Source organism: Empidonax traillii, unplaced genomic scaffold (genome assembly GCF_003031625.1).
Source record: "Empidonax traillii isolate 1590-97213 ecotype Southwest subspecies unplaced genomic scaffold, ASM303162v1 scaffold414:size517879, whole genome shotgun sequence".
Taxonomy (NCBI): Eukaryota; Metazoa; Chordata; class Aves; order Passeriformes; family Tyrannidae; genus Empidonax; species Empidonax traillii.
Window position 1 is genome coordinate 153262 of NW_020955607.1, and position 18251 is coordinate 171512.

The 18251-nt window shown below is 37.0% G+C and overlaps 1 protein-coding gene across 4 annotated transcripts in view; it reads right to left on the reverse strand.

Moving 5' to 3' along the window:
- NCOA2 (nuclear receptor coactivator 2) overlaps positions 1–18251 on the reverse strand; it is a 183176-nt gene that overhangs the window by 56012 nt on the left and 108913 nt on the right. For all 4 annotated transcript variants that reach the window (XM_027894019.1, XM_027894020.1, XM_027894022.1 and 1 more), the window contains 2 exons: positions 18056–18157; positions 17067–17239 (listed from right to left, as the gene is read on the reverse strand). In XM_027894019.1, the coding sequence (XP_027749820.1) occupies positions 17067–17239; positions 18056–18138 (256 nt within the window). In that variant the 5' untranslated portion in view covers positions 18139–18157. The remainder of the gene's footprint in view (positions 1–17066; positions 17240–18055; positions 18158–18251) is intronic.

Here is an 18251-nt window from a genome sequence, read left to right on the forward strand (position 1 = left end):
GTGAGTTTCTGTGGCTGGGTTTTGGTAGCAAGGGGGCAACAGGGCTGGCTTCTGTTAAAAGATGCTACAAGATTACCCTGTCTGTGGAGCCAATGCCAGCTGGCTCCAGGATGGGCTTCTTACCACCGTCCAAGGCTGAGCCAATTAGGAATGATAGTAACACCTCTGTGATAGCATATTTAAGAATGGAAAGTTACTGCTGAGATGAAAATTGCAGCCAAGGAAGGGTGGAGTGAGACCATGAACATCAGTGTAGACCCCCAGGTCATTGCAGAAGGAGGGGCAGGAGGTGCTCCAGGCAATGGAGCTGAGGCTCCTGCAGCCTGTGGTGCAGACCATGGTGGGGCAGCTGTGTCCTTTGCAGCCCATGGAGGGACATCGGAGTGCAGAGACCTCCCCTGCAGCCGATGGAGGAGCCCATGCAGGAGCACGTGGATGCATGAAGGAGGCTGTGATGCTGTGGGAGGCCCAAGATAGAGCAGGATCCTGCAGGGGACCTGCAAGCTGCAGAGAGGGAAGCCCACACTGGAGCAGGTTTTCCCCGCGTAGGACTTGCAGCCCCTGTGGGGGACCCACATTGGTACAGCTCATTGGTGAAGGACTGCACCCCATGGAGGAGTGACCCACGGGACAGCAGTTTGGGAAGAACTGTTGCCTGAGGAATGGACTCATGCCAGAGAGGTTCATGAAGGACTGTCTCCCATGGGAGGGACCCCACAAGAGCAGGGGAAGGACTCCTCTCCCTAAGCAGCGGCAGAAACAACAACTGACTGTAACCCCCATTCCCAGTCTCCCTGCACCGCTGGGGGGAGGAGACAGAGTCTGGAAGGAAGGAGGGGTGGGGGGAAGGTGTTTTTAAGATTATTTTACTTCTCACTCTTTTGCTCTGATCCTGTTAGTAATAAATTTCAATAATATCCCCACTTTGAGTCTGTTTTGTTCATGATCGTGATCAGTAAGTGACCTTTCCCAGCTCTTATCTCAACTCGTGCTTGTTTTTTTTTTTCTCCTCTGTCCAGTTGCAGAGGTGAGAGTGGCTTTAGTGGATATCTGGTGTCCAGCCAGGGTCAAAGCACTACACTGTGCAAAACCAACATCCAAACAAACATTCAAGGAAACAGCAGAAGTATGTAACTGTAGATACAGTATTAAAAACTAATGCTAACATATAATAGAAAGTATACCTAGGAAAAGGCTACATTACAGCTGACCTTACAGTTTTGAACATTAGATTAAATAACATTTCAATTATTAGTTGTAATAATATCTGTGTGTGACTATTGCTAAGTAATTATATTGACTGTGGTAATGGACAGGGGGTTTTTAAAATGAATATGGCTGTATAGAAAATGCCTTCAAATTTATCAAATTGAATAAAAACAGAAAAATAAAAAAAAGGGGAATAAGAGCTTGTATTTGGTAACGTTGAGTAGTTTTGGATCACAGCACACGATGAAGCAAAGCAGTAAACAACGTGTAAGTTCTTTTGATGGTTGGCTAACCACAGGGAAAGCAGCTCTGCCTTGTAGCTGTGTAATTCAAAGCACTACGATGCATGGCTCACATGCAATCTGATATCCATACGTGTGTTCTTACCCAGTTCCCATTGCCTCAACACAAGTTGCTTTTATTCCCTGAAAGCAAGTAATTTTTCAAAACACCAGTGCAAAAGAAACAGCAACTATTTCAGCAATCAATTTTAAGACCAGCTTATCCCATCCCTGTGAATAAAGTTAGCTACTATTTTAGGGAAGTGATTATGTAGTGAGTTTGCTCTTTCATCACACAGCACACATCTGTCCAGAGCAAAGAAGCTATTAGACTCTTGGATACATATTTTCCCCCAGAAACTATAGATCAAGTATTACGGGAAAAACTATGCAACATCTCAGGAAGGTTTTAGGAGGTAAAACAAGGGAGAATTATGCATCTGCACCGAACTAAAATTAGAAAAGCTGCCATATGGCTCTGTGAAGCCAGCAGCACGTTCTTATTCATTAGGAAGCATTCTGCTAACATAAAAACACAAGGCCTTCCTGTGCTCTTCAAATGTGTTTATCTTTTCAACATTAATGCATGATATATCATCAGGCTGCTGAAATCTCCTGCAGTGCATATTAAAAAAGCACAGCTGCACTTTTTCTCAGCACGTTTATTCACTGAGAGTAACCTAAGAGCTCAGTTTTGCCCACCTCCCTGACACACAGCCCTCTTGTCAGCCCAGCTCCCCTTTGGTTGGAAAGGGCTGTATTCCCACTGCACGCTCACCAGCCCAGCTCATCTCCCTATGCTCTGCTCAGCTCATCACACCCACATGGTTTAGCTTCATATTTACTACTTCTGGTAGAAGCACACTTAAATGGTAAACGACCCCAGGGCTTAGGCTAAAAGCCCCTGGAAAGCTGTAAGCTCAATTACTTGCTCAGGAGTAACAGCACTTACAACATCGCGGTTTCTCTTCTCTAGTGTTTTCAACTTGTAAGTGGCACAGCTGCTCTCCCATCCCACACATACCTGCCCCACTTTCCCACAGAAAGTGAGGCACTAGCTCTACAAAAAGCTTTGCATTCTCAACAAAACCATTGAATATAGATAAACTTTCATGGAGCTGTTCAAACTCTGACTGAAGTCTGCTCTTAGAAAATTCAGTAACAGTAGCCAGCATATAAAATTTTCATGGACACTGAAAGTAAAACAAGCACTGAAAACCCATGATGGATTTAGGAATAGCAACAAATGGAAGTAATAATACCTAAAATTAATACTAGTTTTATGTCTCTTAATAATTTTCACATTTTGCCATCATTCTTTTCTTGTAAAGTCAGCATTTTTGTCACTCATACAACTTCTGTAACAAGTACTGCCTGAGAAATAATTGCCCCCAGCTCAGTTAAACTGGAACAAGGACAAAAATCATGAAATTCAACTTACCAAGAATAATATTTAACTGCTGGAGAGAAAGAAGCCTATTATCTTTCTCTGTATGTATTTTTTTGCTTAATACTTCAATAGGCACTTTACTACCTTTTCCTTGGTTTCTTCTCTTCCCCTCCCTCTCATTTTGCCTGCCTTTGCTGTCATCGCATCTATGACCTCTTTCTCTTCTCATTATTACAAAACTCAATGGCTTACTTCTTGAAAGTGAGGGAAAACACAGGTGGCAGCAGTGGAAGTGCCCACTCCTTCCTCCACTCGCCCCAGGAGCCAGTTGGCTCCAAACCCCCTGAGCTGAGGTCTCACAGTGCTGCTTCCGGGCACATACCCCCATTCAGAGTACCAAGGTGGAATCTCAGCCCTCTATATGTGCACTTAAATAACTTCTCTGAAGATTGCTAACCTTGGATTTAACAGTGACAGCTGAAAGTGATGTTACTTACATAAATTTGTACCTACTATTCCCATATTTATCTACTTAATGCAGTAGCAGAGATTATTCTCACCTGAGATTACCTCAGAGGGTCACTAGTTTCTGGTAAATTAAGGTCTGGGGACTGAAGTAAAATCCAGAATAACAACCTCTTGCTGCTGCTTAAGTAAAGAATAAAGCATCCTGTCTGGGACCTCAAATTTTCAATGGGTTGATCCACCCCCAGCACACAATAAAAATATGAAGCAACACAGCAATTAAAATAATTGCTGATATTATTTCTAGTATTTTTACTTATCAGTAAAGGCAGAAGGACAACTGTCATGCTACCCTTTAAATGAAATCTAAACTAAGACTAAAAGGAACCTTGGATCCCGAAAGTGTTTCTCACTCCATGCCTTATTTTCAACTGAGAGAATATGTCAAACTACCACACTGTCAGTGGGAAATTGTTTTTTATCTCTTGAGCACGGAAATAAGCTTCCATCATGACCATCACCTGTTGAATCCCTGGACATGCTGCAACATCAACCCTTTCCACTAAGTCTTCAAAAAAATGGAAAGGAATATAATTGGGTAGAGTTTTAATCCTGATGAATTTTTAGACAGGCTTAAGATTATTAAAATATCTAACATATGCTTTATGTAAAATGAAAGGGTCTGCTTAACTTGCAAACTGAAAAATCAAACGTGCATGTATATATTCCTATGTTTTACAGCTATATTCTTTCTCTTTTCTCCAAAAGACCACTAGCACTATCTTTCCAGTGTATACTGACTGATTAGAGAGAGAGTATAAATAAATTAATCATCAAAGGTGTTGACTGCCCAGGAGACTTCCTTATCAAAGGCCAAAATCCAGGATGACACTAAGAATTTATAATATTCACTGGTTTAAAATGCTAAGGTTTCAGGTTCATTTTTGCATTTACACTTCCTAAGAATGTCTAGTAACCAGTATAAGCATAAATCTCTGATTGACTGTACTGTAATTGAGAGTATTTAATAATTGCCTAAAATACAGTACTTAAAAAGCAAAGGAGTACACATGATAGATTAGGTACATTGGCTATCAGTTCCTTACTCCAAAATATCCTCAATTAAATCAGTCACTTATCATTCTATGCTAAAATCAGACAAACTGACTCAAATATATGTATCTGTAGACACAAACAAAAAGTTTTGCATCTGTTGCTATTTACATGATTTCAAAACAGTCACATAAACTGCTCCACTGTACATGATAACAAACACCACGCATCCATCAGCACTGACTTCAAATCTTGTTACATTTATATGGCTGAATTTCAAAAGAAAGAGCCAAGCTAACTGACCTCTGCACTGAAATACTAGATACAAATATTTGGCATTGTTCAGTTAACAAAGTAATTATTTTCTTTGGTATGTATTGAATTAGAATAGAAAATTTTACTGTATTTTTTGGCATTTGCAATTTTATAAGTGTTAGATATTTACTCAGTGAGTAACCTCATCTTATTTTGATAATTCATCTCTCAAAACAATATTAATGTGAATGTCTAAATGGTGGGAGTCCAATGTTCTTTAACATTTTGGCTGAGACAATGTTTTCAAAGACAAGAAACATGGCAGGATCTGATAATTTTGTTCAAAACAGGGCTCCACCAGGGTCTCAGAAATAATATATTGCTTTTACAAATGTTAACAGCTCTCCAATTGGTTCTTTGATACATAAAAACACAGGCAAGATTTTTAAAATAAAGATACAAGGGTTAACACTCTTTAGACTAGAATCTGTAGATGTAACTGCCAAGCTAATTAAAGTTATAGGTTTTCAAAACTTAGGCCAAAATAACATACTGGAAAGGAATATTAATCTAGCCAGAATCTGTTTCTTGAAGCCTTACTCTTATGTAGTCAACCAGCTGCTAAAAGGAAACAGATGACACCCTTTATTCGAATGTCACATCGCTATGATTACAAAATATCTGTCTTATTTTGGGATGCTGATGATAAATCTTTGTGACACATCAGATCATTCACAACAACAGGCAAAGATCTTTTTGCTTTTATAAACTGCCATTGACGACTGCAAAAGTTTTCAAGAGGCCTAATATGGTGCACCAAAAAGAAATATGATGGATCATGGGCTCCCTATGAGCCCACAAAAAGAGGTTTCCACAATAAAGTGTAGGCCAAAATGGAGCACAGATAATTGAAGACAGCTAAGGGAGAAGAGAAACAGTTTTAATTTAATGTGTCCATGCTAACACGGATAACAGGGCTCCTACTGCTTCTAATGGTCCAGACTATGGTAGATAAATCTTTTACAAAAAAGCTCTAAATCATTAAGAGCAAGTCAGGTTTTCTTCTCTAATAGCCTAGTGTTCAGAAATAGAAGCTTGGGCCTTTCTTCTTGCACCATCACAGGCCTTGCCAAATTTTAAAGTCAATTTAGAAACAGAAACATTCCTATTACTGCAAGAAAAGCACTAGGAAAAACAAACGCTTCTTAAAAGAAACTGTTTACTTCTGCATGTTATTATTTAAAGGGATTTTCTAAATCCAAATCCTTTACAAAACTGTGTTTAAGATTAATTTCATATATTTCAATAGCAGTTACATTACTTCAGGTACATTATGAACACAGTACAGCTGTTTGAAGAATGGTAATGATTTTTAACATGCATTGTTTAAAATATTCTCTAAAATTAAAAGATCTTTTTTCATTACCCTAGGAAATCTTTGCTTATCTCGTTGCTAAGATTTACATCCAGACAAAGTCTCTTTTAACCTCAATTGCATTAATTTGTTCTGTCACACATTAATTAGCAGACATTTTAAAATGCCTGCTAACAGAACTGATAGGTACAAATGGGCTCCCTTCAACAGACCAAACCATACTTAAAAGTTAATTAATTATGTGTTACCGTTTCTGTTTCTCTAATTCAGATTCATGAAGCAGGGATCAGCACCCAGTCTTAAATAAGTCTGCATAATCCATTAACAGAAAAATGATTAAACACTAATAGTATTATTTTCTCTATTTTTTCACTGAGATTTATTGGTTTTCTTCTTAGAAGAAACTTTTGAGCTGTCTTACAATTCCCTTAACCATGGGCAACCAGCATCTCAATGGAAAGGACACTCCATGTTATGCCAGTGGGTGCTGCCACAGCCAGCTCCACAGTCTTGCTGCTCTTCCCCAGCCCCAAACTGACATGGCACAGGCTGGGAGCAAAGGGCCCCCATCTGGCACTTGTCACACTGAGTAAGATGAATAAATGTGGCTTTAACCAGGAAATGCTGAAGATGATGGTCGGGCCCCAACCATGTCCCTGCTTGGCTCAAAGGCTGGTAAATGCAGGTCTGCAGCCAGGCCCGTGCATCAGGTCAGAAGTGATAATCCAAAACCATTTCCTGCACTCTGTAATTTACTTCTTTGCTTGCAAAAAGAGCATGGGTGCCCCTGTTCCTCATTTCATCCATTAGAGAATCAACAGGTGAGACTTTTTAAGTAACAGTCGTTATTTCCACAGTATTACAGATCCACCTCAGCATAAACATTTCAGGATACTGGGTCTTGAGCTGTTTCTAAACTCTAAGCCATTGGTAGACCTAGGCCAAAGTCCTTTTAAATAAACCAGCCAACCAACAAACCAAAACCCCTCCCCCCAAAACAACAGAAGAAACCATGCCCCCTCCTTTGGAAAGGGTTTAAGCTGTTGAAATAAAGGATATATGCTCCTTGTCTGAGCTTCAAAGAAAGAATGAATGGCAATGCCCATGACTACCAAATAGCTCAGGGAAAGGAAAAGTAGTCTTGTACGATAAAGGTTTTACAGACTGGCTTCTCTGTCTATATCGCTGACACAGAAAAGGGAAAAAAGCTTACTGGGCGTCTTCACATTTTAGATTGCCAATTGCAAACACATAATTATATTTTGAACATTAAGTACAATTGCTTGACAAATTTGTATTGCAGTGTTCACTTAAAATCAGCACCTGTAGCAGCTAAACAGATGGTGGCTCAACTTTCAAGCTCAATAGTAATCACAATAATCCTTGATATTCAGCAGCATAACACTCAAGGATTCATTAGTAAGTTTTGTCACATCCCCTAAACTATTTGTAATTTCTTACTGCAGCAACTAAGAGTAAAAACAGTATCAGAGAGACAATAGTGAATGGAATAAAACTGTTACAGGTATGGTGTTACTGGTCCTAAAATTATGGTTAAAGCCACACTGAAGGCAAGAGATAGCATAACTGGGAAAGAAGAGAAAAAGAAACCAAAGGACAGTTATTGAAGAGAAAAAGGCAAAGACTTAAAAATTAAGCCCTTCAAAAAAAAGGGGAGAAATATGGAAATACACAGAAAATCCATTTGACATGAAAAAACCACTTTTGACAGTTAGTGACAGGGAGCATTGCATTCAGAAAAGTCAAGGGGGATACAAAGAAATAACTGAAAAAAACCAACCCCAAACATCTAAATATTTCCTCCAGGGAAGAATTTTCTGTTATTGGCACAAAATACCTTCATATTTTTCCACTAAACACCAAAACAAACAAACCTGGAAAAATCTAAATGGGGGCTCCTCTGAGTATTCCAACCCATATTTAGAAATTACAACCTTGATATCTCTTCCTCTTCTGTTTTTTTTTTGTTTTTTTTTTTTTTTTTTTAGAATGAAACGTTATATTTAAACACACTTCCTTTTTAGTGTGCAACATAGGCCCAGACCTAATTTGATGTAAAATAACTTGTCTCTGGAAACATCTTCCCCAGAAGAATCATGGGAATTGCAGGTTGTTCCAAATCTTTCTAGGAAAGAGCGCCTCAGGAGAAAAAGTACCAGTATAATGCTAGTGCTCGTCATGCTCACACATTGTAAGATGACAAGGAAACTGTCTAGTTTCACCAACTCCTGTATCACGACAAGAAACCTCCACCGAATGTTTTTAGAACCATTCAAATCTCTTTGGGAGGGCTGATGGAACCTACCAACTTCTTCATTAAGTTGCTCCAAATTTCAATTAACTTTCCACTAACAATTTACACCTTATGTATGAGTTGGATTTGGTCACAAATTCTAACTGTTAGGCTGTATCCTGCTTTTTTGTGTCCTCTGTGGCAGGCAAACTGCATAGCTCCATTTCACGTTGTGCCAGTAAGCAAAGCAAGGTGCAGGGACATGCCTTTCTGCTCTAACGAGGGCCTCAGTGAAGGGAGGTATCACACTGCGTACTATTTCAGACAACACGGCAATACCTGGAGCATCTCCAGTTATGGAGTATCTATTTTGTTGATTTATGGTTTATGGAATTATGGAATTATCTACTTTAGCAGAACCTAAACTTATGTACTTCTCTGTCTTCACCTTCTGACATTTGCTCTGATCTTGTGTTGAGCTAAAGAAGGGAAAGAAAGTATGTGTGTGTTTAAACGTGTAGTGCACACACACTGGAGTACCCCTTGTCTTGTAAAACACACAGAGATGTGCCAACACACTATAACAATGAAAGGAAACAGAAGGTATGTATGTCTTGGATCTCTAACTATCTGTCTGTGGACATTCACTAAGAGCTCAGCAATGTTCATGACAGAGAAAGCAACTGATCATTTGCCACATCATCCTTCAATCTTCAGTCTGTGGTTTTTTCCCAGTTACCCACTGTAGGTTTTCATGAAAAAAACCCAAAAGCTGAAGTAGCAATTATTTTTCATATTCTTGGTGATTTCACATTCAACGCCCCCTATTTCTAACTAACTGTCCATACACAAAATCTTCTACAGCAATAACAAAACGCATGACTTAGAATAGATGCAATGATCTTGGTTTAGTTTGAACACAGAGGAGCCTTTGATCAATACCTCTTCCATGTGCTATGAATCCACAAGTTGTCAGGATTCAAACACAGTGTGAAAGGCACTGCATCCTATTGTGAGTAAATATTATATTATTGCTTTTCAGCCTGCAGTCTTTAAAAAGAAAAGATAAAAGCTGTGTAACAAAAGCTAGATTCCTTATAATAGGTGATCTTTTTCTGACTGAAGTATCATCACTACTCTCAATGAATAAATTTTACTTGCTTTACATGCTGCTGAGATTAGTACATTGCATTCACTAACCTAAAGCACACAAGAAGATCTGTTGTTCTACAGCCAGTACCTTTTAGATGCAAAAGTTCCAGCTGCAAGAGCCTACAAACACAATAATAAAGACTTGAAGCAGAAGGCTCTAATCCTTCCCTAACACCTAAGCTCAGTATTTATTTTTTAGCACCTAAACTCAGCAGTTGTTACTGATCAGACACCTCTAAAGACAGAGCAGCTGGTGAGAAACACTAGACTCAAAAGCTTAGTTCATATTGTGAAGGGCTGGCTGTTAGTCTGTATTTCTGTATTTTATTTTTACCTCTAATTAAAATTCTAAATGAATTTATGATGTTTATAGTTAAGAAGAGATTACATGATTAAATGCAAAAAAAAAACCCAAATAAATTTGTAAAATTTTGAGGTTTAAAGTGTTCAATGACAATTTAAATGAAGTCTGAGAACAATACATTTATCTGAAAGGAGGTAGCTTCCAAAATTCCAATTTTCAGGAAGAGATGTCTCCGTTTCTCTTACGCAAAACATTTTTTTATGCTCTCAGGAGTACAAAGACCATTATATGATCATTAAATATTAAAGTAACTAACCCAAAACTTTAATGAAAATATTCCTGGAAAGAAAAAGAGGGAACACTTGACACATATGCCCCAAATCAGATTAAATATAGGAGAAGCAGCTCAATCCTTTATAGCATTCCCCAGCATTGGTACTACAGATCACAACCACTTAACACCACAATCATCTTTGCAGCTATAGAATATAAGGTAAACAACCATGCTCTGCTAGATTGAATTCTTTTTTTCTCTTGGTCATTTAGAAGTTATGAAAGAAAACAAAACAAAGATCAAATAAAAGCAAAATACAAGTAGGATGCAAAATAAACAAGAAAGTTATCCTATACCACCTGCCAATAGTGACTATTTCTACTTGAAAAAGGCCGCTATCTTAACAGTTAAGAATAACATTTAGTTCCTCTTCAACTTTGAGCCATAACTTGGAGTCAAAGCTGACATTTCTGGTCTAAAACTTCAAGGAAATTCTCTCTAGAACAGAAGTCATCCACCATTGACAAAGTTCAACTATAAGTATCTAGATTTTACATTGGTTTCACAATTCCAATTGCCAGTTTGATGATTATTTTTGTCTGTTTTCTTAAAGCAAGAGAATCACAGAATCACAGACTAGTTTGGGTTGAAAGGGAGATTTAAAGATCACTTAGGCCACCCCTCCTGCCATGGGCAGGGACATCTTTCACTAGACCAGGTTGCTCAAACCCCTGTTCAACCTGGTCTTGAACACCCCTTCATTGTAAAAAATTTCTTCCTTACGTCCAATCTAAATCTACTGCTTTCCAGTTTAAAACCCTTGTCCCTTGTCCTGGCACCAAAGATCTCAGCAAAAAGTCCCTCTTTATCTTTCTTCTAAGTCTCCTTTATACATTGAAAGGCTGCAATAAGGTCTCCCCAGAGCCTTCTCCACTCTAGGCTGAAAAATCCCTTCACCTTAATAGTTTGAGCCCAGTGTAGACATAGTTTTAAGTCATAAAGATGCCTTCAGCTACTTCTTTCATAAGTAATATTAATTAAATTATAACACTTCTTCCACAGGAAATTATTAGAATAGTTAAAATGCCTTATGTGTAGATGAGGCCTAAGTCAACTATTTTGCATGATATGCAACTCCAGTAAAACAAGTAAACCCCACAAGGTTTCCCACTTGATGGGTCTGCTGGCTAACGACTACTTTTCATCAGAGCCAGAAAAGAAACTGATGGTCCTCACTACCTAAAACTGGTTTAAATTCTTCAGTGAATTAGTAATTCTCTGGAGGCATGCAAATAGTAAAGTCAACATAAACTGGATATTTTGCCAAAAAGCTTTACCATGTACAAAGGAAGATCAAAGACACTTTCAGTGCATCACTCTCAGCTGTAGGTAGGGGAGACAGCAAAGCAAGTTCAGTAATAGATTTTTTTTTTTTAATACTCTGCATAAATTCCTTGGCTTCACAGCACAAATTCCTCTGACACTTAATTCAGTCTTAAAATCCTATCAGGCTGAAAGGACAGAATATACAAATAATGATAGCCATGAAGAATTCCTTGGAAAAAAATAAATTAAAAATTGGCATAAAATTTAAATAGTCCATCTCAAACGGGATTAATATAAAAATATAATTACAGCAACATTGACTCAGTAAAATATTTGCAAAACAAAAACCAACAAACAAACCCCAAATCTGCATATGCTCTCTTGTCTTAATATACTGATTTGGTAAGATATTTATGCACATAATTTTAAACCTTTAAGCAGTTCCACTGACTTAACAGGGATTACTCATCTGCTTAAAGTTAGGCAGTTGCTTAAATACCTTGTGAAATATAGATCTAAATTCAGATCTGACAAATTCAAAGTAGTAGCAGCCAAAGCAATACCTCATTACAGCTTTAAGGCCAGGCTGTTTTCATTTAGCAAGCACTTTTACTTGCATACTGGCGCTGGAGGCAACAATAGACTATCTGCTGGAGTGACCCTGTGATTACATAGTACTGCTACAGAGAAGCCAAAACTGTTCTAGCTATCAAATGCAAAACCAGAAAAAGAAGACAAATATAATTAACAACAAGCCTTCTGTAAAAGTTCATACAGGTTCCACAGCTCTTGAATGTCTCTCTTCATCAAGTACTTCTCTCAACATCATTTAGCTTTCATACAGTGATTCGTTTTGTCCAAGGTCTGTCTTTTAAGGCTATTCTGAAAACTAGATCTGTCAACTCAGAAGTGCACACTAATAGCTAGACTGATATTCACCACCCTGATATCCCTTCCCTGAACTACTGAAAAGCTGATCTACACAACACAAAACCTCTTCAGAAACTGGTGACACATGAAAACTGGACTCTGCAGAAAAACGGAATTGAGATAAAATCGCATTTGACGATCCTTTAGCAGAGTATGTTATATCCCACCATATGTGAATCTAAATGAGACAGGTGGATGGCATCTTAAAAAAAGGCTACAGAATACAGGCATGGAGAGTAGAAAGAGAGAAATATGAGATGGAGACCTAGAGTTTAACAAAAGGTACTCAGGGGACTTGAGAAAAAAACCCAAAACATGCCTTGTACTTGATGTCAGGACACATTCTTCAGCACTCCAACTGAAGGGGTCAGAGGAGACTGCTTAGCTAGAGAAACTGCTGAAGAAGCTTAAGGTGATCTTCAGTATCCTCTGTACCTACTGCATCGCTGATATTCAAAGAACAGATTAAAAGCACAACTAGATAATGAAGAAAAGGAAGTCTCAAAGCCCGAACCAGAAGATGTTCAAACAGTGGAATGTAAAAAATAGTCTCTGCTTTAAAATGTGAGCTATTGAACTGCTGAGACTGAGGCTAGCACGACAGACAAAAGGAGCTTTAAACTAAGGGCAATAGTTTAATTTTTACAACCTGCTCTATACTCTAAAGGGAAAAAAAAAAAAAAGAAAACAAAAGGAAACAAAAGAAAACAGCAAAATAGAGACAAAGCAATCAAAAAATAACGAGAAAAAACCCACTAATGTAATGAGGGGAGTCAGGCAGGTGACAAGGAAAAGGACTACTGTTGGAATAAAATCAAATTAGATTGATGTGAAACAGTTCAACTGATTGTCAACTAAGGAAGAAAATTCAGATGTCTTTTATTTGCTGTCAGGATTTTGTTGTCTTCAGATATGAGAAAACAATTTTAGCAGTAGTTATACAACTGAAAATAATGTCGCAAGTGCTGAAGTTTCTTCTTAAAATAAAGCAGGATTCTAAAATCAATCAGATACTATTTTACTGAACATACTTCTTCTAATTACAATCAAATGGCTTTATAGTTCCTTGGGTGTCTGGCATATAAAGGAATGTTTATTCCCAGTGGTCTTCAGACTTGCCTAAAGCAAGCTTTTTAAATTAAGCACGTGCAGATCAGAACTTCTGTGTTTGTACATATCTGTGTACATTATGAACACACCTGCAACATATATGACTACTACTCCTTCAAAGTAACTTAACACAGACTGAAAACAATAGGAGAGTTTACACTTTCACGACCATGTAACACAACCATAAAATCACTATTTCATACAACTTTTTATTTTAAATAAAAAACTGAATGTTTTCCAAGGCGTTTGAAACACAAGTCTCAAATCCCCACTAGAAATATCCACTTAAGATTTACATGAATATAACTTCTATTTCATCTTCATACTAAAATCATAATTTTTCATCTCCTCTGGACATTCACAAATCTCTATCCAATCAGTGTAAGACAATATGATTAAAGTCCTCAGCAGAAAATTTTGTAAAGGAACCCATCGTCATTTTCCTAAGTACTGAAAACATTTCAAACCCAAGATTAAAACCGCATGCAAAGGTTACATCTACCAAATATCCTTAGTTCTGTTAATGAATTCAGCTGTACGCATATATTTATAGCTTGCTTTCAAATTGTAATAAACTGAATCTCTAACATACCACAAGTTAGGAATCTTTGAAGTATATACTGTGAGAAATGATGTAAAGATAACAGATTAAGTATTGCAAATATATATTTGCATATAAAATAGATTAGGATAACATTATACTAAATTATAGAGTATTATTAAAGCAAAAAATCTATTTACTTTTTTCAGCTACCAGCCCAGCAAGCTTGACATGGGAAACAAATATTAATCTGCATTTTACTCTTCCTTGTTTTCCTTCCTAGAACCTAGAATAAAGTCTCATTGTCAGATCTCAGTAGCAGCTACAAAACCTGTTGCTTTCAGTGGCTTTACAAGGTATTTATAACTGACTGTGCTTTCATAAGTAATTAGACTTTCATGTGCAATTCTACTTATAGATGAAAAAGAAAATTAATGAAGAATTTTTAGTATTTATTTAAAAAAAAATGAAACTCTTTACTAAGCCTTCTAAATAATAAAACTGTAAACTAAGTTTTCACTGTTTTAATCTAATCTGTCTCAGAAGAAGAAATGCTGAGGAGACCCACTGTGCAAAAACTGAGCCATCTTAATTTGCCCATGTTAGTGTAGAATCCCTCCAGAGTTTCAGAACATTCATTTAGTTTTCTCCTACAGGTATTCTGCATAACACTAAAAAGCAACAAAACATCTTAACTGTAAGAAAATATTATTTTTAACCTGAATTTCATGGCACTCTGTGCAAGTGTAGTATTATTTTGATGACTTTTGTTTTAGAAATACATAATACAAGTGTTTGACCATTGTAAAGGTCTTCTAATGGGTCTTGGCAGTGGAAAAGATTTGGAACAACCTAGAAGTTGGTAATTAAATCATGAATATATATAAGTATAGGATTCCTAATGTGAGGTGATAAACTACCTATAAAAACCTGAGAGAACAACAGCAATAGTGTCACTAGGTCTTCAACCCGTTTGCCTTGCCTATGTCAGGTTTTTTGTGGTGCACAACAAAAGTACGGGTGTACTGTACTGTTCATGCAGTTTGGGTATTTACTATATGTAAACATTGATGAAATTCCTGTTCCAAAACTGTATTGCATTTCAGATAATGGAATTTTAATTTTTCTTAAAAGGAAAAGCCTTTAAAATTCGCTCTTACAACAGAATTAGCTTCTATGCAGGAATAGGTATCAAACACAATTTTAAGTATTCTCATCTTTGCATCTAGACCCTGACGTGCTATTAATCATCACCTTGAAGGTCTCAGTATTTTGTAACGCCCCTTAAAGAGGCTTAAAGTCAACCTGTATCAGCTATGACCTTTATGCAAACACCCAAACAGTTACTAGAACACCTAATTATTCTCAACTGCAGAACCTTGTGCAACAAATCAACATCATAAAGAGTAATTTAGTGTCTGTATTGCTCAAGGATGGCAAACTACTTCTACTTGTTGAAATAAATTCATAGTATTTAGTCTGTGTTTACAATCGTATATTCAGTTGGTTTTGCAATAAGACTTTATGAGCCTAAAGTGCACATTCAGCTTCGGTACAATTCTGGTCCATGATGACTTCAAAACCTTACATGTAACCTGGTCTGATGAGGGAATATTTTATAACAATATCAAAACCATTTCCATGATATTGAACTGAACAACAAAACCCTGGATTTGACAAAGTTACGATTACCTAGAGCCAGATTTTCAGTCTAGATTTTCGAGAACTGCTGACAGAATGAGCAAGTGGACTAGCAGATTTTAATTTCTGCACCCACGACCCAAGAAAACACAGATTTTTTTTGTCTTTATCCCTTTCTCAGGTAAAGATAAAGAGTACGTGTCTCCTGGTGACAGTAAAACAATAATTTAAAAATAAATTTGAGAAAACAATGAAGAAAATAAGGGGGAAAAGAGTATCTCAAAAGCCAGCAAGGTGCAAAACGATGACAGACATTGTGCCAGGTTAAGAAGTATACTTCTAATATGTGGCATGGCAACATCAATAGAACATCCACTTTAAAAATCATAGCAACCTAATAGGAATAAGATGAGAACAAGCTGAGAAATAGGAACACTCTAAGATTAATCAGTAAGAGCCACTCTGGAGGCAGCTGACACAATTTGACACTTTCCACTTAGCTTTGAACAGACTAATGTCTAAAACTGGAGATCTACTTATATACTTGTTTTAGAAACGAATATGTATGCAACATGTAATCTGCTCTTTTATAATTTCATACATACAGTACGGAAAAGGAAGCATTATTTTCCCACAGAAATCACAGAATACTGAAAAAGTGAAAGATGTATAATGTGTTTGAAAACCAAAGGAATCACTCTAAACACAGTTTACAAAGAGATAGAAATCTTCTACATTAAAAGAAAAATGATACACACCTGCTTTAAGAATTTGAATCTGCCCCAAACACCTGCAGTGCTATTCATGCCTGCCCAGACAGACCTGTGCCACAAAAGCCACTTCCAAAAATTTAAAGTTTCTGGAAGATTTGGGTTTTCTCTTTGAATAGGAAATTTATCAAAAGAAAAGAAATACAAAACTAATCTTCTAGACAAAGAACAGGAAGAAAACTGTCACGTTCTCTGGTTTACATTTATAACAGGACCCTATCTAGAGATTAGAATAGTTTCAAATCTATTGTAGTCGAGGATATGATGTCATCATTTAAAGGACGCAGATAATTTAGTCCACAATATCTATTCATACCAACAAAAGAAAGCAAAAAGGGGTATGCAGAATATTTACATACCCCACTCTCCTGGATTATTTCTCCTCTGCATGGATTCATCATCCATGCACGAGTATGTAAGTAGTCTTTTTTTTTTCCCAAAGCCATCTGCGAGTTTAACTTTCATGAAAGCACAAGTTATTTCAATTCCATTAGACACACATATCAGACTGATCGATTTTTTCTCTTTCTAGGCAATTTTCGGTGAAGGTTATTTTTAAAATACTGAATGTGACACTTAACAGACTCCATTCACGTGACAGTACAGCATTTTTCATTACTGATTAATAAACAACATGAGAATTTGCTAAAGAAAAGCTGAAGAGACTATCAGGTTTGCCAAAAATAAAATCATAATCAACACAAAATATTCAAAGTCAATTAATTAGTCTTCTTACCTTGTTCTTTTATCTGACGAATTTGCTTCACAGTTTCTTTCAAGATTGCACATTTGTCAGGTTTAACGTTAAAGTTGTCAATATCATTAAAATTTGCAAAAATCAGCTCTGCAAGTTCTTCTATATATTTATTCTCTTGCTCACGATTGCGTTTCTCAGTGCTTCTTTTTGGGCTGAAAGAGGAGTTTATGAAAATCTTGTGTTTAATGTCAGTTTGCCTGCCTTCTGGTCAGCTCAAAGATGATTTCAAAAGGTTTGACAGTAGTTTAACAAAATCAGAGACAGAACTGCCCTCTCTCACTACAAAAATATAACTTACACGTTTTTCTCAAGCAGAAAAGGTTTTCTCTGGAGCAAGGAAAGGAGTACTAGAAAAGATGTTACTTATTTTTTTCCCAGCAGTCATGTTTTTGTTTCAAAAGAGACTTGGGTGTGAAATTCAAAACACAAGACTAATTGGGAGGTGTAGGGTGGGATTTGAACACTTAGAAGTATTGCCCCCATGGTACTGAGAATCCAAGGCGTATCATATAGTGATACTACCTACCTCCTTGTGAATTTATAAGTCATAAGAAAAGATGATGAACGAGTGGTTATCCTTTAAAATTTATGTGTGTTAGCAATACAAGTTCTGTAAAACTGAACATTTTCAAGCCCCTGATTATAATGTACAAGAGGGGTAGTAAAAAAAAAAAAAAAATCTCAGATTGCCAATATGAGTGACTGAAGACTCTTTGAACTGATTAGCCAAAAAAAAGATTTTTACATATCTCCTAAATTGTCACCAAAATGCTGCATTTTGGCATGACACTAGATTCAAAATAAACAAACAAATAATAATGAGAGAACAGTCCCCATCCCAGAAGCAGTTTGGCAGTGACTTCTCTTTGCAAGAATGTTGTTCATCATTTTCTAACCGAAAAATATATGCAAATCTAAAATTTTGGAACTCTTTTTTGTTCAACGTGTTCAGAAATAAATGGTCTAACCTGGGTCCAAGCTGATCAGGATCCTTGCGCTTTCTTGACTCTGGTCTGGATGGGTCAGAGGTATTTTCTCCCATCCCACTCATCTTGAACACATATCAGCAACTAAAAGGAAGAAAGAGCAAGAATGGGTTACAGTGGAAAAAGTCTTGAGTTCTTTGTTCATATTTCCAAGATTCTCATTCCATGATCAGCTCAG